General features: G+C 45.0%; 1 protein-coding gene across 1 annotated transcript; it reads right to left on the bottom strand.

Moving 5' to 3' along the window:
• Positions 1-1613: 1613 nt before the first annotated feature.
• Positions 1614-21737, bottom strand: NCBP3 (nuclear cap binding subunit 3). Its single transcript, XM_069873983.1, has 13 exons — positions 21551-21737; positions 19598-19663; positions 17847-17952; positions 15819-15944; positions 12878-13006; positions 10391-10464; positions 9624-9732; positions 8791-8890; positions 8168-8274; positions 6435-6720; positions 5483-5640; positions 4150-4314; positions 1614-3557 (listed from the first exon to the last, which is right to left on the bottom strand). The coding sequence occupies exons 1-13, from the start codon at positions 21701-21703 to the stop codon at positions 3322-3324; spliced, it is 1815 nt and encodes a 604-aa protein (XP_069730084.1). The 5' UTR covers positions 21704-21737; the 3' UTR covers positions 1614-3321.
• Between the last annotated feature and the right edge of the window lie 3094 nt (positions 21738-24831).

Consider the following 24831-nt stretch of genomic DNA (forward strand, 5'->3'; position numbering starts at 1 on the left):
CTTGTCCACAACTAAATCTTATCCCTAAGCACTTCATCCACCCGTTTTTTAAACACTTCCTGGGCTGAGAACTCAGACACCGCCATAAGAAATTCTAAAGGTGGAGCAGTACTACCCCGCAGTGAGGGGAGGAGGCCTGTGGAGGGGGAGGGCGCGCTCTCCTTATAAAGGCTCGGGCCGTACCAACCCTCTGCGGGGAGTTGGGGGGGGGGGGGGAGGACGCGTCCATTGGCGCGGGGCCCCGCTCTGCCTCCCCCGTGCTGAGCGCGGGAAGAGGGAGCCCCGGCTGCCCTCAGGGCCGGGAGGGAGAGTGTCCTGAGTTGGAAGGGACCCACAAAGATCATCGAGTGCAGCTCCTGTCCCTGCACAGGACACCCCAGCATTCACACCGTGGACTGCCATGGGCAGGGACACCTCCCACTGGATCAGGGGCTCCAAGCCCCATCCAACCTGGCCTTGAACCCCTCCAGGGATGGGGCAGCCACCACTGCTCTGGGCAGCCTGGGCCAGGGCCTCCCCATCCTCACAGCAAAACATTTCTCCCTAAGATCTCATCTCAATCTCCCCTCTTGCAGCTCAAAATCATTCCCCCTCACCTTATCCCTGCCCTCCCTGATCCAGAGCCCCTCCCCAGCTTTCCTGGAGCCCCTTTCAGCACTGGAAGCTGCTCTAAGGTCTCCCCACAGCCTTCTCCTCTCCAGGTTGAACAACCCCAACTCTCCCAGCCTGGCCTCGTACAGGAGGTTCTCCAGCCCTTGGATCATCTCTGTGGCCTCCTTTGGCCTCGCTCCAACAGCTCCATGTCCTCCCTGTGCTGAGGACTCCTGAGTGAATGAACTAAGAACAAAACAACTGACCACAAAGAGGAGGAGATTGACAAGGAAACACTGCCTGCAGTCTCTCTCTAGCTTAAAGAGAGTCAAGTTAAACATGTTGAGGAAAAAGGATTCACCAAAGGTTCAGCGCTCACTTTTAATTATGAAAACCCAGCAGTTCATCCAAGGAAGACCAAAGCTGGGAATTCCCGATACCAGCAAACACTTTTCAAGGCTTCTCTGTACATCATCAAAAAGCAAAACCAGGCAAACAGCTATAAAACCGCCCTCTACATCAGCCCCTACAAGAGTAAGACTTAGTTTTCCTGCAGCTAAGCTACCACGGTCTCACCAACACACGCAGCCCTCTCCAAACCAGACACGATGCAGGCATTTCTCATGTATTTACAACTACCTCAAAGACACAACTGGTGCTCACGGCTCCTCTTCCTTGAACGTAAGCCTTTGCCTCCATTGCTTTTGTTGATCTCTTACACTCTTTACTTCTTTTATATGGATTGAAGAGATTCTTTTCCCACTTTGTCCTTCATAACAGCCAGTTTGTCTTACACCAGGCTGACGTGATGAGTATTTACGTGGAAACACAGTGGTTATCAGCAGCATCAAGAGGAGACCACAACCAGCTGCTCAGCCTTAAAACACGCAAGGGTTCTCAACACTGCAGAAGCCTGTCCTCACAGACCAGGAGCATGACACCTATCTATCATCTCCCTTCAGGAGGACAGGTCATAATTGATTCCAAGCAGTCAGACAACACAAAGTTTACTGGCAAAAAGACACTGGTTAAATAAATTTTATCAGGATCTTGAGAAATGGGTACGGTGTGGATATGATTCTATTGGAAAACTTTGGGAGGGAGATTAATGAAAGCACACATTAAATGTATTGTTACAGTGATCACACGTTGCAGTCATTTACTCTCAACAGTACTTTTATGAGACACACTTATATATTCAATAATTAAATATCAAATCAAGGATGAGTGTCACAAAACAAGGAAATAATGCTTGAAGCCCAGCCAGTCCCCAGATTACCCTTCTAGTCACTGTACCTTGCATTTTACCTTTAATTTTACATGCTGCTATTCTTACACAACATAAAGCAGCAAGAAAAGAATTTAAATGCAGATTCCCTGCTTTTGTGAAACCTCAAACCTACTTCAACTTAGTACAAAAATAGGAGGGGGCGGAAAACATTTGTTTGTTAAAAAGCAGAAAGGGGAAGAGACGTTCATAGACATTTTGGACTGACAGAATCCAGGAAAGAGGGACAAAGGAATTTTCAGACTATCAGAATGTGGCAATGTTTCTGCTACCTGTGTTACTCACCAGAATGTGCTAGCATTAATTCCTTATTTAGAATTACTGTCAATCAAAATAAATGCCATAGGGATGGAGAAGAAAAACTGGCAGTTCCACACTGACCAACCCCCTTCTGCTTACCTAGAGTGGGTATCTGGGTGAAAAAGCTGAACCTAAGTCAGCCACGTCCACATCCACACGTACGATACAATAAGGACATTCAGAAGTATCAACAGGAGACAGTGATCCTATAGTTTTCCTCTTCTCTTTCAGTTATATATATATATATATATAGTTAAACAGCACGCAGGAAAACACCACTATAGCTTCCACTGTAGCCAACAGGAAAATCCTCACAAATATAAAAATGTATGAGTTGAAATTGTTAGGGTTCTTCAAAACATAACAGAGATGAAATGGAAGAAATGTGATTTCTTGTCATGTAACAAAAAAGAAACGAAACCCTTGGGAATCTACACACTCCTCAAACATCCAGCTTTGCAGTCTTGAACATCTCAATCCCTGCTACAGCAGAACACAATTATCACTAAAATAAATGAGAATTCCTTGAGAGCAGTGACGCTACTTGGATGCTGTGTGAATTTTCACTGTATTACAATGTCTGACTTAGGTTTACATTCATTATTTTGGAGGAAGGGAACGTGATGGTCCCTTTCTGCTTTCTCCTAGCTGGCTGCCTACCCAGGAAGCATTTCTGTTATTACTTCAAGAGGAAAGGAAAGGTGCTGGTAAGAGCCAGAAGGGCAAGGCAATGATATCGATTATGAAATGCCCTCTTCTTTGGATGAACTGTGTAAAACATTTTGTCAAAAGGCTCCATGTTTAAAAACATTAAGAACAAAATGATTGTTAAAAATACAGAGCATTTCTGCCTCTTCTTTTAAGTTCAATGCTTGGGGAAAAGTGTTTTGTTAAGAGTTAACTACAGGTTTGCATATAAACATTTATGACAATGCCCTACGTAACACAGAGCCAACCACAGACTCCAGACAAACGGGATTGCTTTAATTTTCAAGTGGTATATGCAGCTCTTTTTGTATAAAAGGGACAGAGACACTTCGGGAACTTTCACTGCAGAGTCTTTGCCAGTGTCCAGCTTCTGGGTGCAGGAAATCTTGCCACACTGCAGAGTCACAGCCTCGAGGCTCAGAGCGTAAAACCCATCACGATTCTGTGTCTGACCCAGAACTGCTTTCTCGGCTGATTTCAATTTGTAGAGACGGCAAGTTATCCAATCGACTCTTTTTTTGCCGAGACTGTTCTTTTTCCTTAATGAGAGCACCCCAAACTCGCTGGAGCTCTGAATCCTCTTCCTCTGGAGATGCCACAGAGTTTTCAGGTTTATCTGAAGTCTTTTCTTGTGTCTTCGGAGCAGACCCTAAACGGGTCCATAAATTACCTAATCAGATGAAAAACAAAACATTTTTTTAGAAAGAGACAGGACTAAGAGGAATTCTGAAGGAAGTCTGAGGAACCCAGGCCAAATTCACTGCCTCTCTAAAGTCCTCATACTCCTCTCACCTTAATGTTTGGTATGGAACCTACTATGCTTTGAAGCAGTAGTGGTAAATAAAATATAGGAGGCTCAGCGCAGCCTTGGTCACCGTTTCCCATTTGTGGAATGGTCTGAAGTGCCACTGCATCGTTTTGGTGCCCTGTTCTGACCACAGTTTTACAGCGCTTTGCTGCTTCTAAGCATACTTATACAAAGATACTGCTCATAAAAATACTTGGCTCACCCTACCTACATGTATTCAGATTTCAAAGTGAACAAGCAGTTGCCAATTCATAGAATCATAGACTGGTTTGAGTTGGAAGGGACCATGAAGGTCATCCACTCCAAGCCCCTTGCAGTGAGCAGGGACACCTTCAACTAGATCAGGTTGCTCATATTTAATTCAAGCAGCTGAACATCCTGTGTGATTTTCTGCTGAAGTTTCTCTTATACTTTGAAAGGAATTGCAGTTTTACATTTTCTCCACAAAACTAACCTGATTTCTTCTCTCTGGTGTCAGAGTACAGGCCTTTTACATCTTGTTTGGGGATTCCTAACCGGCTGTGGACATCTGAGACAGGTTCTCGACGAGGAGCAGAGGTACTACTTGGAGGTTTAATTTCTGGAGAATGTGGTCGTTTTCCCAGTCTTTGCCGCACATCTAGGGACAAAAAAATGAGTGATTAAAATGACAAAAATCCTGTTATATTTACTTTAGTTCTGCCAGCTGATTTTATGCTCATTCACAATCTACACAACTTGAAACTACACAGATTCTCTATATTCTCTGTAGCCTTTTCATTTAAGTCTTTCATACTCAGATTTCACTCCTGGCAACGTCTGCACTACAGTTTCTCTAGACATCATGTTTCTTTTGTTTAGCAATAAATTTGACATTTACTGTTTTCAGGCTGTGCTCTGTCTGGAAGATCAAAACACACTGTTATTCCACAGCTTGTGCATTCCTGTTTTAGCAGCACAGTGTGTACGATGATATGAAAACTGGTATGCCCCGCATGATTCTTTTCAGATACTGCATACCTTGCTTCAGAATTCTAATCCTGCTTGGTATTTTGCAAAATGAAATGAAAACCAGAACATAAGAACCTTAAATATATTGATACAATGCAAGCACCACATTCTGAAGTTTGTCTGGTTCAGGTAGATGATTCCGAGTCTTAAAGGAGGTTCAAATAAAATCATATATCTCATAACTGCCTTTGCTTTTAAGTCCCAACTTGTCAAAGCCCCACAATGTGCAGGGGGATGCTATACACTAACATAACTTCTGTATTACATTGATATGAGAAAGTATCTTTCACTCACAAGATAATCCTCTTGCTACTGCACGTGTTGAAAGGACCTAAGATTACACACGCCTAAGTAAAAAAGTCAATTAAGCTCAAAACCAAACCCTGCCAACTGAAAAATACGTCCACATTCATGTAATACACATTCTTTCGTGTAAGCAGCTGATGTTCCACATTTCATTGTGAGCTGCCCCGTGCTATGTTTCTCAGAGTCATACGTAAACCTCTGCCTCAAGGAGCAAACAAATCAAAAAGGACAAAGTGGGGGGAAATATAAACAGGCAAATAAATTGGATGAAAATAAACATCACTCTTTCACTCAAATGCAGTTCATTTTTTCCCAAAGCAATCTCCAACCCAGTCTCTTAGTGAGGAAAAATTAACTGTATGGGTGCAGAAACTGCTGCTGAAGAGAATCCCCTCAGGTTTGTAGATCGCAGTGGAGCACAGATGTGAAATGAAGACATCCATTTTAATGAGCCAGCCACAATTCTGCACAGCAGAAGAGTTTAAAATTACCTGATTTCACGGTGCTGTTTGGCTGACGTGGCCCAGTGTTGTTCTGACGTTTTTCTTCTAACAGTAGTCTCACATCTGCAACTTTCTCTGATGATCCTTTACTGCCAATCCGATTCTTGATGTTGCTGGTTGCTATGCTATCTGCTCGCATGGAATTCCTAAAGAAAGTAATAAGAGCTTTAACGTCCCTTAAATGAAACGAAATCTAGTGTAATTCTTAAGTCCTCTTATATGTAAAATTACATCACAGAAAACAGTAATATCAGGATTTATCTACTGAGAAACAGAGGTTAAAATATTACTTAGAAGAGGATGTGTTCCAGTCAGAATCCTAAGTTTAGCAATAATCCCATGTATAATGGGATCTAATAATATCTCAGTATCCATTTCAAGGCAGGTATTGACTTTGTCTCCTTAAGGCTGCACCGCTGGGTCAAAATTCAGAGCAGATAAGCAATCTCAGAAGCGTTCAAGGACTTGATGAAGTACAACCGTACTAGTGAAGGGATTAATCTATAATATATGTGATTTTGATTAATATGCCCATAATGAACATCAATTCCTTTTTGTCACTGACACTTCTTTCTGAGAAAGGAGGAAGGGAAAGAGGGAAAAGAGAAAGACAAGTTCTTTCCCTCTATTCTAGCTATGAAATGCAGGAAATTAATTGTGCTCACTTGCATAAATTTCTATTGATTCCACTCTGAGCTTCATTATTATCAAGAAGGTTATGGAAATCTGCAAAGGAAGCTATATTTAAAAAATGTTAAGTGCAATTAAAAGCTTGTATCCCTGCCTTCTGTATTTTTGTTTCATGTAAAAATGTCTACTACAAAATTAAGCATCAAAAAAGTAGCACCAACAGTTTGTCTTCAAGCTCTGAAAGCTCTGTCACCAATTAAAATTTAGGATGCCTTTTGATCGATACTTCTAAAGAATAAGAAACTTTTACCTTATGTTTTTCAGTTGTGATTCCACCTCATCTGCATACATTGTCATTTTCATGCTCTTTTTGGGAGAGGGTGTTGATATCATTTTCAGTTCGAGATCATAGTCCATTTCGTCAGAATCAGATGCGCTTGCACTCGATCGTCTTGCTGCACTGCGGTCTCGCGACTGTTTGAATGCTTGCAGTTCATCACGGTACTCGACCACAACCCTGTCATCTTCATCCATATCCTGGTCTTCCTCCTCCTCTTCTTCCTCCTCAATAGGCTCCTCAGGAACATTTACCAAGCCTGCAGCAAAACAAACTGATTCTGATAAACTGAAGCTTATCACTCATATATGATACCTTAGAACCGTGGCAAAACCCAAAAATATCACTGTAACTAATGCTCCATGAATCTTTGCTGAGGCTGAAGAGAGAGAATGTTTTGCAAAATAAGTGGAACTGATATCACAGAACAGCCTGAGTGGAAGAAAATCGCTACAGGAGACAGTGAGCCAGTGGTGTTTGCCACCCGAGAAGCCTGCTCAAGCACAAAGCTGGCCTGAACAGTAACGCGCAACTGCCTCTTGTAGTTGGTGCAGTTCAGACTTCCTGAACCAAGCATAATTCCTCCTAGGATCTTGCAGGGCTTAATGTGACAACTGTGGGATCTGCCATAATCCTTTCAAGTCCTGTGAACAGTAATGCCAAAGGGAACACACCAATCATTGCCGTAGATTTATCACGTGGACTGGTTTAAATCTAAACCAACAACTTATATTTAATCACCAGCAGCATGCAAGCATCTTTTCAGGCAGCAGCACATTATTAGAGAATCACGAAATCGTGGAATGGTTTGAGTGAGAAGGGACCTTAAAGCCCATCCAGTCCCACCCCTGCCATGGGCAGGGACACCTCCCACTGGATCAGGGGCTCCAAGCCCCATCCAGCCTGGCCTTGAACCCCTCCAGGGATGGGGCAGCCACCACTGCTCTGGGCAACCTGGGCCAGGGCCTCCCCACCCTCACAACAAAACATTTCTTCCTAACGTCTATTCTAAACATTCCCTGTTCCAATTTCAAGCCTTTCTCCCTCATCCTATCACTCCATGCCCTTGTAAACAATCCCTCCCTAGATTTCTCGTAGCCCCCTTCAGGTACTGGTAGGCCACTATTACCATTATTATTATTATGCACAATCTTCCCCGAGGTTCGATACATCTGTGGCTGTATTTTAATAGGTTACTTCTACGAAACTGTGATGCTGTCTTTGTTTCATATCAGTGATTTTTCACACCAACTACTTTTCTAATGCACATCCCCACCTTAGGGAGTAGGTGAAGATGTTCAAGCTTAATGAACACAATTTTCTAATCTTTATTGTTCTCTATCTCAGCCTTGTTTTTTCATAGAACAGAAGAGCTGACACAGCAAGTAACACACATTGCCAAGAAGGCTGAAGTTTTCTCTTCTTTTTGCCCTCGATGCTATAGTTCCCATGTCCTGAACTTGTAAAAGCAATCTCTCACATAAGAAGCAGCAGCTGTTTCGATAAGCCCAGGAGCTGCGTGAAGTTTCTGCCTCAGCTGCTCCCTGGAAACTCTTAAAACACAATTCACTAACAGATATATTTTCTAAATGTACACTTCATTTCCATGAGTGACAGGCAGTTACACAAGGCCCTGTTTAAGGTTCTTTCTAGCCCTCTATTCCCCTGTTATGTTCTTACAGGGTTGACTCACTGGCATCTTTTACCTGAATGACGATGTTTGTAAGGAGGAGTCAAGCCAACATCATCCCCAATAAGTGCCCTTTTCTTTATCACATCCCGATGGAGTCGACGTGAATGGTATCTTCGTTTCCTGCAACACCATAAAAAGAATGACATTCCTGTCACAGAAAAGGCATCGTGAATGACCCACAAGCAGTCCTGGATTAAGCACATGCAGTTGTCAGTCACTTTAATAGCAGACACGCATTTAAGCTGAGGTGGGGAGGCCCTGGCCCAGGTTGCCCAGGGCAGCGGTGGCTGCCCCATCCCTGGAGGGGTTCAAGGCCAGGCTGGATGGGGCTTGGAGCCCTGATGCAGTGGGAGGTGTCCTTGCCCATGGCAGGGGGTTGGAACTGGATGGCCTTGAAGTCCCATCCAAACCATTCCATAATTCCACGATCTGTTCTGAATGTTTTGAATATAAATATTCCTTATTTTCCTAAGAAAATATTCCCCTGGCACGTTCATAGTGACATTGCAAAAACATTCTTTACACATAAGAAGCATCTACATCAACTGGATAGAAAGAAAACCCACAAATTAAAGCCATTGTAGACCCTCTTGTTCAATCAGCTGCGATGCTACAATTCCTCTATCCACTACTCACCAAGAATTGCTAAGAATCCCCTTCATGCCTCCATAATTCGGATTGCCATACTTCATGTAATACTGGCTTCGCCTTGCAGCTCCCAGCTCTTTTTTGTCATCTGAAAAAACATAAATTCAAGGAGTATTTCCCTCTTCAATGATATCTTAACACCACTAGCATGAAAATACATAACCCTCCAGTCAAGGACACAGGGAGTAAAAGGAAGACCGACTGTGTCTCACACATCAGCATTACTTCAGTGTCCTGCACAGATGATACAATTCTGCTGACACCTCTGAAACTTCTCCTACCGCCACAGTTTTGTTTGTGCCTAGAAACTTACTTCTAGGGAGAGCGAGTCTCTGTGTATCAGCTTAAGAGAGCATCGCATGCCCCTGTAACTGCTGGGGCTGTGCTCACCTTACTCATGACCTTCTTTTTCTTTATGGATGTGTCACTTCCTGCATGGCCCAGAAATTATATGGATTTTCATTTTACTCATCAACATAATTTACTATCTCAACTGCATTTAGCAATGATTTCCACTAAAACCTCATCAGCATCTCAAATTATTTTCATATTTATAAAACACGAAATTTACCTCTGTGGAGAAGGGCATCATAAAAGCTACTCTGTGGTACTGGGAAGGACGTCCTGAGCCCAAAGTGAAGGTACAAGTGGATTTAATTCACATTAAATGCGGATTTACTGCAAAATCTGAATACCTAATAATTAGCAAAGCCCCTCACAATTTTGCAAATAAAAATGAGCTACTTCAAGTCATTAATGAGTCAACAAATAAAATTACAACAAGCAATCAATTTATTACGCTTGTTAAACTGTTAATTTACCTTTAGTAGCAAATCTCATGAATAGCTTGTTTCCTTTAGCCAGTTTATTGGCAGGGCGAAGATCATTACGCAGGAGAGAATCCTCTTCAACCTGGGAGAGGGCATCCAACTTGAGGGGGGCAAAAAAAATGTATTTTGGACTCAGAAATAACATCACTGGTGAATGAAAATCAATTGCTTTCAGAGAAACAATCGACTAATTATTAAGAAAGTTACTTTACAACCCAAGTTCGAGTGAACTCTGCTTGTTTTTTCTTGACAAACTAATGTGAATTTTTAATTTTCCCTGAAGATGCAAATTATTCTCTTCTTCCATTGCATCAGATTATTAAAACCTGCAATTTTCCAATGATGCTGCTCTACTGACTGAAATGCAGAAAATAAACAAGATTAAATTCCTTACAAAACATCAATGCATGTGCTGATTCCCCCGCATCTACAGCAGCCTAAATCCTATTTGTCTCTGAAGGCACTGCCTCTGCTGCTGAAAGGCCGCTGCCATCCACTATTGTTCTTCCATAGCTACCTCTCAGCAGAAAAGAGCAGGGCCCAGCCCTTACACAGCAGACCACTCTTCAAAATCTGCTTTCACAAACCACTCTTACACAGCTCTTCTCACCAACAGCGTATCTGCACCGCCTGATTTACTTTGATAATTAAATCGAGAAATGCAAATATATACGGTTAAAACTACAATGTTATGAAGACTTTACACCAGTTAGAGCAAAACTTCCTCGATATTGTTTCTACTTTCCTTCCGTACTGACCTCAACCTCACTTGGATTGTCATCCTCAACCTCGCCTTCTTCTGTCTCATCCTCAGAACTTTCCTCTTGTTTTTCTAAGAAGGAAAATAATTGGGAAAATAAACCAACCTCTGTTTTAGTGTCAGTCATATTCGATTATTATTATCTACATTCTCTGAAATCAAACCAAAGGCGTTGTCTTTTCTCTTTGCAGCCTAGAGAATAATCAGAAAAGTACATGTCTGCAGAAACTGGATGCACACACGAGCACAGAATGATGCTAACCAGGCAGCCGCTGTGCCAATAATTGCCTGTGGCAGCAGCACACGGATTATTAATTCTCTGAAAGCAAATGAAATTGTGCTGCATTTCAGAGTATGGCAGCGATCAGCAAGGCCAAGACTTCAACAAGCACATAAACACCTATTTCCTTGCTACAAGTGCCTGCAAGTATCCAACACTCACAATGTAAAGCAAGTTCCTTTTCAAAAGCTTAGAAATCTCCGAGAGCAGGAGAAAAAAAAAATCTTAGTGACTTAATTTTGAAGTGAAATAACTAACACAAGAGTGCTCGCTTCCAGAGCTAATAAAACTGTGAGATGCTTGCATAGATTTTTTCAGGGTTCTTTTTAGCTCAGAGGAAGAAAATTTATATGGGAATATATTTTTTTCCAAACAGTCCTCACAAGAAAAGCAGCAGTGAATATGGACAGCTACCAACACCTACCAATATAATTTGCAAAGTATTCCACAGATATAAGATTAAGAAAACCCCAGTTTTTATATTTCAGAGTTCCTTATCTTGACCTCATCCAGCAACAGACTTGAAAACTTAACCCAGAGATCAACAGCTGTTCAAAAGATCCTGGAAAAGACACCCAAGTTGAAAGAAAAGGGTAAAGCACAAACTGAAACCAAAGAGAGAATTTAGGTAAACAAAGCAGCCAAATTCAAACCCTGTTCCATCAGAGGCAGCATTCAGGCACTTTTTGCTTCCAAATGATAAGCTTCTCGCACTTCTCGCTAGTCCTTTGCTTCCCAAAATGCCTAAATAACCCTCAAATTCCAAACTAGAAAAGGAATGCAACTAAGACAGATTACTGCAATGTATCTGTGTGCATCTCACACCTTAAGATGTGACTGAACAGCTTGTACTTTATCTATATCCCACTTTTCCAGATGAACAAGAGTAATTTATATTCTTATTTTGAGATGTGGTGTAATGACGTAATTTGCAGCCAAATAGATTAAATCCATATATTTTTGGTCCATTTAAACAAGACAGTCACTGATCTCCAAAAACTTTATAGCAAGCATTTCTTGAGGAATTACCAGCACTTAAAGTCACATGGATGGTGATGGAGCCACTGCATTGTGGAGAAAAGCAACAAGAAAACAAGGGGTTGAATTAGAAGGATCCATAAGTTTAACAAAGCCCTAAACTCCAAACTTTGTAGAAAGGCTTTTGGTAGCACTGCAAATATCTAACAGAGACCGGCTGTTTGCACGCTGCTCATATTTAAGCAAAACCTACAAAAGGGTTAACAAATCAACACCTCTCTTTGCTTTGCGCTGTGTGGTACCTGGTCTTTGAACCTCAGCAATTTAACCCACCAGCCTCACCACTAAACAGGCCTCACGTACCAAAAAGGGCTTTAAATTGGAAGGGGGAAGATTTAGATCAGATATTAGGAAGAAATTCTTCACGATGAGGGTGGAAAAGCCCTGGCCCAGGTCACCCAGAGCACTGGTGGCTGCCCCATCCCTGGAGGGGTTCAGGGCCAGGTTGGATGGGGCTTGGAGCCCCTGATCCAGTGGGAGGTGTCTCTGCCCTGGCAGGGTTGGAACTGAGGTCCCTTCCTACCCAAACCATGCCATGATTCTACCAAAAGCTTGATTTTTACACCCATAAAACGCATTCACAATTCAGGCATTCAGGTACCAGATTTATCACAAAATCTCCGTATACTTTAGCTGCTTTGCTCTTTCCTAACTGACCTTGCAGCATGCATCTTTCTTGGAAGCAGTGGTGAAATTTAGAGAGGGTACACAGTGGTGATGGGATACTACGTCACATCGGTGTGACTGATAAACGTATAGGATAGGGGTGTATCAAGAAAGGAACCAATTGTGGTGTTTCAGAAATAGGGTATCTTCTTAGCCCTGCTCTCTCCACACTTAGAATCCATCCTTTACTGCCTGTGCACACACATCACACAGACTTTGTTTCTGTGTAACATGTACCACTATAAATATCACACTGGAGTATGACCCTGTGTCTGACGCGTTCAGTATCAACTGCTTTTGGTCTAGCTCCAACCCACCTTTTAAGAAGCAGCTTCTTCAAAAGGTTTCCAAGATGAAAGCCTTTTTTAAAGTGGCAGAATACATTTACCTGAAACTATATGATAGAAGCTCCTTCAGTAATTTAGATTATGCAGCACCCACGCACAAGTTTAAAGTTTCGATTTAACTAGATGAAGTCTACATGGGCACATCTCAATCTACCTTTCTTGGCTTTTTCAGCTGTCTTCTCTTCATTATTTGCTCTGCTTTTTGTTTTCTCCTGATCAGGCAAGGAACTCATGTTAATCAGAGCCCGCGTTGCAGTCACTTCATCCAGCCAGACCACATTACCTATGGCACACAAACACACACAAAACCAAAATGCAGTTTGTGTAATGGAGCAGTCACATCCACTGGAAGGAAATTACTGACACAAGCAGTCAGCACTGATGAGGCCACACCTCGAATCCTGGGTTCAGCTTTAGGCTGCTCGTGACAAGAAGGACATTGAGGGGCTGAAGCACATCCAGAGAAGGAAACCGAGCTGGGGAACGGTTTAGAGCACAAGCTTTATGAGGAGCAGCTGAGGGACCTGGGGTTGTTTAGGCTGGAGAAAAGGAGAATGAGGGGAGATCCTATCACTGTCTACAACTGCCTGAAAGGAGGTTGTAGCAAGGTGGAGTTTGGTCTCTTCTCCCTGGTAGCCAGTGACAGGACCATCAGAAATGACTTCAAGATGTGCCAGGGAACATTTAGGTTGGATATTAAGAGGAATTTGTTTACTGAAAGGGTTTTCAGGCATTGGCAGAGGCTGCCCAGGGAGGTGGCTGAGCCATTTAAAAGATGAGTAGACGTCGTACCTGGGGACATGGTTTAGGGGTGGACTTAGCAGGGCTGGTTGGACTCGATGACCTTAAGGGTCTTTTCCAAATTAAACCATTCTAAGATTCTATGTTCAGAAACACTCTTAGATAGTGATACAACACAAAAGTGACCAAATACACCTCTTGCAGGGAATTTAATATTCTTTAACACACTTGATAAGCTGGAGGACATCCAGCTTTCATCATGTTACAAAAACCACATAGAACAATTGAAATCATTGAAATGCACAACCATACGTATTAAAGTCAGCTTCCCGAGAGCAGCAGATTAGGGCACCAAACCAGGGTCGATGTATCTCAAGAACGTGCTAGCACATAAATGTGATTAAGCGGGTGGAGGGGAGAAGAAAGAAACCTTGATTCTTCCCCCTCTGGCAGAACCTTGGACTTTGCCGCAAAACTCTGTTAATCTTTTCCAAAAAAACAGGAAAATAGGGGAAAATAGGAGAGACTGCTCAAGCACTTTGCACAGATTATCACGTACAGAGGTTAATGACACAATTCAGTATATGGCTTGTACATGCCTGAAGTATCAGCAGATGGTACTAAATTGTAACTTCTTGTGCCAATTAAAAGCATTTCATAAATGTCGAAATCAAAAGAGCCAAAACTGCATAGAAGATTTTGTTTAAAAGCTTTCAGTGTAGATGCATTCAGTGCAAATACAGCAACAGATACCACTTCTTGCCCTGCTGTCAAGCAGAGTGTATTCGGATATCAAGAAAGCTATACAGTGTCCCAAAATAAAATATTCTCTCATAAGTTACTTGAGCAGACAGGCTTACAAGGTGAAGAACACCCAGATCCTACCTTCAACGACTGGCTAATAACTCTTCATTTATCTATGTCTACCTGCTTGTCACAATGCCAAATTTTCAAAGCCTTTATCACTTTAAGTCCAAGTTTGAAACACACAGTACTGTAAATTCTCATTAGCGCTAACACACCTTGAAGTGTATTTTGGTTGGGAAAGTTACAGTTTTTGCCATGCTGTGTCACAAATCTACGCTGGAAGGCCATGCTTTTCCTTGATATTTTTACCAAGTGCAGTTGGCAAAAAAAAAAAAGACGTGTTTGAACTGTAACTGGGCCAAGTGTTGTTATGACTCTGATGCCTGCAGTTTTGCTCTGTAAGTTCACTCTGCTCTTATGCTAAACATACTTATGTGACACTTAAGAAAAAGGATAATCAGACTGGGAAAGGATAATCAGACTGGGAAAGGATAATCAGACCATCGCGGACCTGCAGCCTCAGACACAGAGTCCAGCCGTGCACTTGCTCGCTTATGCACCACTCCAGGTTCCTCCAGCCGCTCTAAACTGCGATCGTCCATCCCGGGCGCACTGCGTTTCAGATTTGCTGTCAGCTTGTAGCAGCACATCAAGCCATCACACACTGTGACTTCAAGGTTACCAGTACTTTGTTTACCATATATTTTGTCTTGCAATAAAATGTAATTCCTTCAATGTCATTCCAGGGAACCATGCTACTGATTCTCAGCTCTTAGCCATGCTTGTTGAAACACCACTTCCCAGCAATCCCAATCCAACTGGAAAAAGTGCACTGGCTCCTATTTCTTTTGATATGGTTTCAGTTACAGGGTTTCCAGCCACACGACAATCTTGGAACCCTCCAGTTCCATGATCCAGGGTCCAACTGTAGCAAACAGTTCTGGTACAGTCTCTAGTGGTCACTGAAGAAAGCCTGATTGCCAATGACCTTACGTCTGTCTGGCAATCTCACAGCACGCTGAGTCTCCGAAACAGCCCTTGCAATGTGAGTTTGCATTCCTTTCCCAATCTCTGTAAACCACACTCAGCTGCCACCTCCTTCCACCCATTGAGTTCTCCTTGAGGATGCATGAAACAAATATGGCAGCAAGCGTGCTCCTTAACAGCACAAAACTACCAGTCTGCCTAACTACACACAGCTCGATAATTCGCCCTCAGAACACCACCCTTCGTGATGTTCTCAAGCTGGAACATTATTTATGTTAACGTATGAGCAGCACATTTTAGACCTTTGTTTTTTCCATTTAGAGACCTCCAAGTTACGCTATGCTATCTCGTTGCAATAGTAAACACTCAACCAGGCAGTGGGTTTCATTTTCACCATATGCTATTAATTCCTTCCTTTCTAAATCTTTTTTTGACTAAGGCAAATGACAAGGAAACTGAGACAGACAAAGATCAGTGACTTTGAAAGCCACTAAGGCACCTGAAGTTCAGCTATGACAGATGCTACAAAAAGAGAAAGACAAAAGACTCCATTTACTTACATGATGTATCATCCAACCACTCAATGTGAGCAGGAGGGTACTCTTTGAAATAGGCAAAGATGTCCTGTGTGCTCATCTCATCCACCCCACAAATGTAAATCGTGTCCAGTCTCACTTTAGGAATTGCTGTGAAGAGGAAGCGATACAAAACTGGTACTTAGTTTCACAGAACAAGCTTTTCCATTAGTAACAGGTGGCCAACAAGGCCAATGGCATCTTGGCTTGGATCAGAAACAGTGTGGCCAGCAGGTCTAGGGAGCTTCTTCTCCCTCTGTACTTGGCACTGGTGAGACCGCTCCTCGAATCCTGTGTTCAGTTCTGGGCCCCTCACCACAAGAAGGATGTTGAGGCTCTGGAGCAAGTCCAGAGAAGAGAAATGAAGCTGGTGAAGGGGCAAGAGAACACGCCTTATGAGGAATGGCTGAGAGAGCTGGGGGTGTTTAGGCTGGAGAAGAGGAGGCTGAGGGGAGACCTCATTGCTCTCTCCAACTCCCTGAGAGGAGGTTGTGGAGAGGAGGGAGCTGGGCTCTTCTCCCAAGGGACAGGGGACAGGACGAGAGGGAATGGCCTCAAGCTCTGCCAGAGGAGGTTTAGGCTGAACATTAGGAAAAAATATTTCACGGAAAGGGTCATTGAGCACTGGAACAGGCTGCCCAAGGAAGCGGTTGCGTCCCCTTCCCTGGAGGTGTTTAAGGGACGGGTGGATGAAGCGCTGAGGGACATGGGTTAGTGATTGATGGGAATGGTTGGACTCGATGATCCAGTGGATCTTTTCCAACCTGGTGATTCTACGATTCTCTGAAACGCTGCTGCCAAAGTGCTACCATTAAGGACTAAAGAGCCAGAACACGGATGAGCCGGTGGCCAGGATGTGTGCAAACAGCACTTCTGCTGGTATCGTCTGATGGGGAGCGTCTATGGGCCACGGCTTAGTGGGGCCAACCTGCCAGCTGGACATAAACCTTTGAGGACAAACTGGATGCCAAAAGCACCAATCTGTTGTGCACACACTGCCCAGTTGATCTGCTTATATTCCAACGTGCCCAGTCTGCCATCCAAGAGCACAAGTGCAGTTAGTTCAGCTTCACTGTGCAGACAGCATGGAATCCGATCTCACTGTGCAGAGTCCTCTGCTCCTACACAGAGACTGAGGTCTGGTCTTCCCAAAGAAGGTGGCACTGACCCAGAAGATGAATTCTGGACACACAGCACTCAGGGCTGTTGTCAAACAGTAAATAAGGTACACAAAAAATGTGTTCTTCTTTCTGAGGCAGGTAAAGCAAGGAGCAAAATGACAACTATCAAGCAGTTTAAAACAAAAATGTGAAAAAAAACTCAAAGCAATTTACTTTAGCGTGGTCAGCAGCTCGAGGGAGCTGATTCTGCCCCTCTCCTATCTTGTGAGACCTCATCTGGAGTATTGAGTCCAGTTCCGGAATCCTCAACATAAGAAGGAGATGGAGTTGTTGGATCGGGTCCAGAGGAGGCTACAAAGATGACCCCAGGGCTGGAGCACCTCCCGTACGAGGAGAGGCTGGAAGATGGGGTTGCTCAGCCTGGAGAAGAGAAGGCTGCGAGGAGACCTTAGAGTGACCCTCCAGTACCTGAAGGGGCTACAAGAAAGCTGGGGAGGGAGTGTTCACAAAGGCTTGTGGTGACAGGACGAGGAGGAACGGCTATAAACTGGAGAGGGGCAGACTTCGACTGGACGTAAGGAGGACTTTCTTCACCATGAGGGTGGGGAGGCCCTGGAACACGCTGCCTAGAGCAGTTGTGGCTGCCCCATCCCTGGAGGTGCTCAAGGCCAGGCTGGATGGTGCTTGGGCAACCTGAGCTAGTGGGAGGTGTCCCTGCCCATGGCAGGGGGTTTGGAACCAATGATCTTTAAGGTCCCTTCCAACCCAAACTATTCTGTGACAATATGATCTGGGAAAACTTATGGGGATGCATAAAATATTATAGACTAAAGGAATTGTGAGGAAATAAACAAAACGATCTTTTCTTCTTGTCTATTGGATAAACTTATACCTTTCTTCATCATGTCCCGATCCAACGCCACATTCCTTTGGGCGAGATTCACTTCAGCTCGAAAATGGAAGCGTTTTGCTCTTTGTTCCTTTTTCTCAATTGCTTCCTGCAAATTGCCAAACAATGCCATCAAAACAGGAATCACGGCAGCATTCCCAACAAGAGGTTAAAACTTACCAGACAGCAACAATCCGTATTAAGAATTCTATTAATTCTGAAGAGAACTGGATGTTTCAGAATGCAGAAACAATTCACTGACACATTTCTGTGCCACATAACCCTTTAAACAAAGGTCCAGTAATACAATGGGAATCAGGATGCACAGAAACAAGCTGCCTCAGATGGAGCAATAACATCATCTTTTCCTTCCATGATGGAGCACTAACACCATCTCTTCCTTCCTAACAAACGTACAGAGGCTGCGCTCAAAAAAAACCCTCACTGAAAATAAGTATTTCTACCACGTGGAAAATTTAAGAGATTTTTGGTTTTATTTGTTTTTATTTGTTTTTATTTGTTTTATTTTATTTGTTTTTAAATACACAAAAATGTAGACTTATCTCTCTGAGCACAAATTCACCAACACCAGCCAGAGAGCCAACTATAAAGATCTTACTTGGACTGGCAACTCAGTAGCTCATGAGCACCAGCTTATGTGCATCTTCTGCAATTTTTGATGCTGACTGAGAAGCTCCGTATTCTAAAGAATTTATTAGGAAGCATTATAGATTTTTGGCTCTTCCTAACCAAAGTCAAACTTGGAACACAAATTGTGATTAAGCCAAAACTGTCACCAATGATGTTCAAATAAACATGGGCTTTAAACAATTTTCAAGGTTGTCAAAACATCTTCGACCCCATTTCTTAAAGGTTTTCAGAGTTGCATCATTAAAGAACACAACAAAAGATGACAGCTTTCTCCTGATAAGGGAAACTTCAAATTCTTTACTGAATTACAATACACACAAGCTAGATATCGAAGACAAAAAGTTGATTTTCAGTCTTCAGATGAAGAACCCTCTGTGTACCTTTTGATAAGCACAAACTTCTGAGCTTCTCTAATCAAAATGAGAATTCATGTCATTTATCAACATGCTGCTGTGGCAGGGATTTGTATTTGTTAGAACATACAAAAGTGTTCCTGTCTTATGAAGTGTATGATCAACTGCTTTTTGTCTATTACCAGATGACAGATATTGTGGTTAATGGCACAACATGAAACAACAGCCAGTTCGGGGTTAGATGGACAGAGAGGAGCTGCAGGATTTGAGTTCTGCGGAATTCTGCATCTTTAAGTTATTTAAATGCAACAGCTGTTCACATTCTTCAAACTACATCTTCAATGATTAAGCAGCAAGATGTCCTAGGAAGATATGTGGCAATAAAACTACATTTTCCTACCAAGCACCACTTCTTACTTCTGTCACTCACCTAAAAGGAAAAAGACTCAGCTGGCTCGGCTCAAGGGGCTTTGTTTTGCAATTTCAAGTGGATCAACTTCAATAGGAACACTTTCAAGTTTTGGTATGCAAGTTTTTGTAACTTAAAACTGAAAATTCCTACAATTAACACAAGATCCTGTCCTGCTGCAGGTGACAGATAGCACAAGGAGAATTCCCTGGTTATTAAAAAATGTCAGCTATCTGATTGTGAGGCTGAGCTGTGCATACTGGGGAGGAAGTAAATGAAACAGTTCCTCCTTTTCAGCAATGATGATTAGATATGTTGAAGAACCACAGCACGAAAATTACCTTGGAGGTTACATCTATTCCTGTAATGAAGCTTCCAGCTTTGTTTTCGTATCTCCTGCTGGTGTCCTGAAACAAAGCAAAATGAAACTGATGAACACTGAAAGCACCTACTTGCTACGCTGGAAAAAAAAAGGGCTACATCTTCTTTTCCTTGATCCTTGCTCCAAGCTGCATCCCTTGACAGGCAAGCACACAAGCACTTTTAAAGCTGAAGACCTCCACTGTCTGAGGCTGACTTATGAAACACCAAGAAATACAGCAGGGAGCTGTCTCTGGCACCATGTATTTGGTAGAAGCTCAAGCATGATGGTAAATCAGCTAATTAGGGATTAGTTCTGAAGTACCTTGCACTAAGTTTTGAAAGCAAAAGACTACTTAGGAGGTTAGAGGAACTCTGACCCATTTTTATGTATTAAAACTGATCCAACTAAAACTTGTACAGGAACAAACAGCAACAGTGGAAAAAGGAAAAGAAAAATGAAAGGAAACGCACAAACCCCACTGATCAGAGCCCACACTCCCAGTGCCTCCAGCTGAAACCCCCACTCATCAGAGCCCACATTCCCAGTGCCTCCAACTCAGCTCTCCCACAGTCCCTTCCTGCTCCCCACTCTAGATACTCTCTGTGTTGCCTTTCCCCCACGTCCAGCCCCCACTTCAGCCCACCCCTACAACCTAAATCCTCTTCTCCGCCTCCTCCTGAATTCCCCTGCCTGCAACCCCTCGCACAGCCCAAAGCCCCCTTTTTGCCCTCCACTTCTCCACATGCCACCCCACCCCATCTCAGTCTGTGTCCCACAAATGCTCCCCACAAATGCCCTTGAGGCCTGCCAGACCCCCCTGCCCCACAAGCACCCTTGCAGGCCCCTGGACCCCGCTGCCCCACAAACGCCCCTGCAGCACCCCTGATGCTCCTGCCCCACAGACACCCTCGCAGCCCCACAAGTGCTCCTGCTGCCCTCCAGGGCCTCCCCTGCCCCACAAACAGCCTTGCAGCCTCCCAGACCCCTTCCCATCCCACAGACGCCCTCACAGCCCCTCAGACCTCCCTGCCCCCCAAAAGCCTTCGCAGCCCCTCAGATCCCCCTGCCCCCCAAACGCCCTTGCAGCCCCCCAGATTCCCTTGCCCCACAGACGTCTTTGCAGACCCCCAGATCCCCCTACCCCCAGACATCCTTGCAGCCCCCCAGATGCTCCTGCCCCACAGACGCCCTCACAGATCCTCAGATCCCCCGTCCCTCAAACGCCCTCGCAGCCCCCCAATCCCCTTGCCCCACAAACACACTTACAGCCCCCTAGATCCCCTTGCCCCACAAACACTCTCACAGACCCCTAGATCCCCTTGCCCCACAAACACGCTCGCAGCCCCCTAGATCCCCTTGCCCCACAAACACACTTACAGCCCCCTAGATCCCCTTGCCCCACAAACACACTCACAGCCCCCCAGATCCCCTTGCCCCATAAACACACTCACAGCCCCCCAGATCCCCTTGCCCCGCAAACACACTCACAGCCCCCCAGATCCCCTTGCCCCGCAAACACACTCACAGCCCCCCAGATCCCCTTGCCACACAAACACCCTCGCAGCCCCTAGATCCTCTTGCCCCGCAAACACACTCACAGACCCCAGATCCCCTCGCCCCACAAACACACTCACAGACCCCTAGATCCCCTTGCCCCGCAAACACACTCACAGCCCCCCAGATCCCCTTGCACCACAAACACACTCACAGCCCCCCTAGATCCCCCTGCACCCCCACAGGCCCCTCTCTGCCCCCCAGACGCCCTCGCAGTCCCCTAGATCCTCCTGCCCTCCAGACGCCCTCGCAGCCCCCTGGGCCCCACAAACACCCTCGCAGCCCCCCGGGCCCCCCCTGCCCCACAAACGCCTCTGCAGCCCCTCGGGCGCTCCCGCCCCGCCTGGCGCCGCTCCTTCCCCCGCCCCCTCCTCACCGGGAGCAGCTCCCGCAGCGATCGTCTCACGGGGATGGCCTCCAGCTCGCCCTCTTCCACCTCCATAGGCTCGGGCTCGGGCCCGCGGGGCTCGGCCGTGGTCCCCGTTGCCTCCGCCTTCACCGAGACCCGCAGGCCCCGCACGCCCGCCATGGCTCCGCCAGGCTCCGCCTCCCCCCCTGCCCGGACACCGAGACGGCGCCGCCGCGGCACGGAGCGTCGCCGCCCGGCGCCACCACCGAGCGGCGCGAGCGGACAGAGCGCCGCCCGGAACCGGCGTCCCTCGTGCTGCGGCGCGGCCGTAGAGAGGCCGGCGGCTTCCGGTGTCGCGGGGCGCGCGGGGAGCCGCCATTGTCACAGAAACACGGACCCGTTCGGCTGGAAAGGGCTTTGATATCATCGAGTCCAGCTGCCCCTGCCCACTACTGAACCATCCTCGAGCACCTCACCCATCTGTCTTTTAAACCCTCCAGGGACGGGGACTCCCCCACCGCCCCGGGAGCCGCTGCCAGGGCCTGGGAACCCTTTTGGGGAATTAATTTTCCCCAATACCCAATCTAACTTCCCCTGATGCAGCTTGAGGCTTTTCCCTCCTGTCCTGTCACTTGTTATCTGGGAGAAGAGCCCAGCGCCCACTTAACCACAACCTCCTTTCCAGGAGCTGCGGAGAGCGATGAGGTTTCCCCTTAGCCTCCTCCAGGCTAAACGACCCCAGGTCCCTCAGCAGCTCCTCATAAGCCTTGTCCTCCACTCCCTTCACTGGCTCTATTCCCTTCTCTGGGTGTGCTCCAGCCCCTCAATGTCCTTCTTGGAGTGAGGGGCCAGGATTCAAGGTGCAGCCTCACCAGTGCTGAGACCAGGGGGCGATCACTGCCCTGGTCCTGCTGGCCACCCCATGGCTGATCCGAGCTAACAGGCTGTTGGCCTTGGCCACCTGGGCCACTGCTGGCTCGTGTTCAGCCACTGTTGACCAGGAAAAAAAATTTCACGGAAAGGGTCACTGGGCACTGGCAGAGGCTGCCCAGGGAGGGAGTTGAGTCCCCTTCCCTGGAGGGGTTTGAGGGAGGGGTGAACGAGGTGCTGAGGGACATGGTTTAGTGATTGATGGAAATGGTTGGACTCGATGATCCGGTGGATCTTTTCCAACCTGGTGACTCTATGATTCTATGATATATTCTTTGTCTTCCTAGTCTCCTCTTCCCAGACTCAAGAGGGGCCAGGTTAACCTCACTCCTTAGCTGCCTCAGTCTGGGGGTGTTCCTGAGCCTGGAACACCAGAGGGACAGAGCTCTCCAGAGAAGGCTTCTGTGCCTGTACTCCCATCTAGTTCCTGCAGAGTTTGCTGTTTTCCTTCTTACTGAATCTGGAAGCCCTCTGAGGCTTTCAGAAGCTGTTGGTGGCGCCTAATTCAAAGCAAGCTTACAACAAAGTAGTGGCTGTGCAGAGGAGATCGTTTTATTCCTCTGTGTATCAGCCCAGGAGGAACAAATTCTCCTCATGTCCATGACAGAACATTAAACCAGCTGTGGTGGGCCAGGTCAAAGGTCTTGGAAAGTGATAGAATATGCATAAGATTTGTGGGAAAATTTATCCATATGCATGTAAGTGGAAATCTCTTATGTCCCAGCTCTTGTCTGGCTGCACACAACTGATAGAGATCACTGCTCATGTTGCCCAGGCCTGGTAGAGGATGCTCACTTTCTAAAACTCTTAAGAAAGTCTCAGAGAGTTTATTCGCTGGTATTTTTGGTATCAAAACAGCAGAGCTGGGCTCCTCCTCGCCTCTCCAAACCCAGCGGGGTTTATGCAAAGGAATCAGTACCCTGTGCAGATTATTTTTTGTTGATGCAGATAAAGTTTTTAATTGTTACATAATTCTGCAGGTTCTCTGTTGCTCCCACATATCGTCAACTCGTGACTTGATTGGTTCAATTAAGTAGGGGCATGAATAGATAACATGCTGTTTGCCCAGGTTCTACAGCCTGCAGCAATTTGCCAGTAAACGCTCAGGCTGGTGATTTAATAATCGGCTACCAGAAAGAAAAGATACAACTTATTGTCCTGTTTTAATTATGCAAAATGTTCTTTCCTAAGACAGGTCTTGCTAGGCATTTGTTATTTATTGTTCCTAAGTATTGTCAACTCGTGGCTTCATTGGTTTAATTAAGCAGGGGGACGGGTAGATAATGTGACATTTGCTCAGGTTCTACACCTCATATTAATATGCCAGTAACTGCTCAGGGTGGTTATTTCATTTCTGGGGAGGGGATAACATCTCAGTAGCACTCAGTGTGAAAATCAGCGTGAGATGAGGTTGTGGTTCCCTTCAGCAGGTATTTGTTATTTATTGCTCCCAAGTATTGTTGACTTGTGGCTTCATTGGCTTAATTAAGCAAGATGATGTGTAGATAATGTGACATTTGCCCAGGTTCTACAGCCTGTAGCAATTTGCCAGTAACTGCTCAGGTTAGTTGTTCCATTTCTGGGGAGGGGATAGCATCTCAATAGTGCTCAGTGTGAAAATCATTTTGAGATGAAATTGTGGTTCAGTTCAAGTCTCGTGTTAGCTGTGATTTGTACTAAATACTCTCTTAGTCCAAAACTGAACTTCCTGTAACATATTTATCAGTGCAATACAATTATCCTGTTGATAATCAGCAACCAGGAAAAACAGATAACAACTGATTGTCCTGTTTTAATTAGGTGAAGTGCTCTTTCTTAAGACAGGGCATTTGTTACTTATTGCTCCCAAATATTGTCAAATCATGGCTTCATTGGTTTAATTAAGCATGGGCATGTGTAGATAATGTGACATTTGATCTGCGAAGGTTCTATTGCCTCCACAGAGGGGATGGTGAGAATATTGACTAGAGAGCAAAAATTGCTTCCTTGTAGTAAGCTGACACACTCTGAAATGTTTCAGACACAAACTGACTTGTGTGGAGCTCCAGGAGCGGGGAGCCATGCCCATAATCTATATCCAAATCCTCCCTGAGAAAGCTGAGAGCTCAAATGTTAGCAAAATAACCCCTCTCTTGAAATAAAATTAGACTTATCCTTACCCATGATTGAATTAAACACGCCTTCTGGTTCATGGAGAGCTAGATCCTCATGAAATTAAGCTGGAATGAAATACTGCAGTGTCGAGCATGCAAAAGTAAACAAGTCTTGATTTTACAAAATGGCCAAGAATGCTCAGTGCTATTTTGCTTTTCACATTAGTCCAAAGTGAGAAACACACAGTTCTTAAAAAAACCCAACTGTAGATTCTTGTCTCCATG

This window comes from Phaenicophaeus curvirostris, chromosome 21, assembly GCF_032191515.1.
Source record: "Phaenicophaeus curvirostris isolate KB17595 chromosome 21, BPBGC_Pcur_1.0, whole genome shotgun sequence".
Lineage (NCBI taxonomy): Eukaryota > Metazoa > Chordata > Aves > Cuculiformes > Cuculidae > Phaenicophaeus > Phaenicophaeus curvirostris.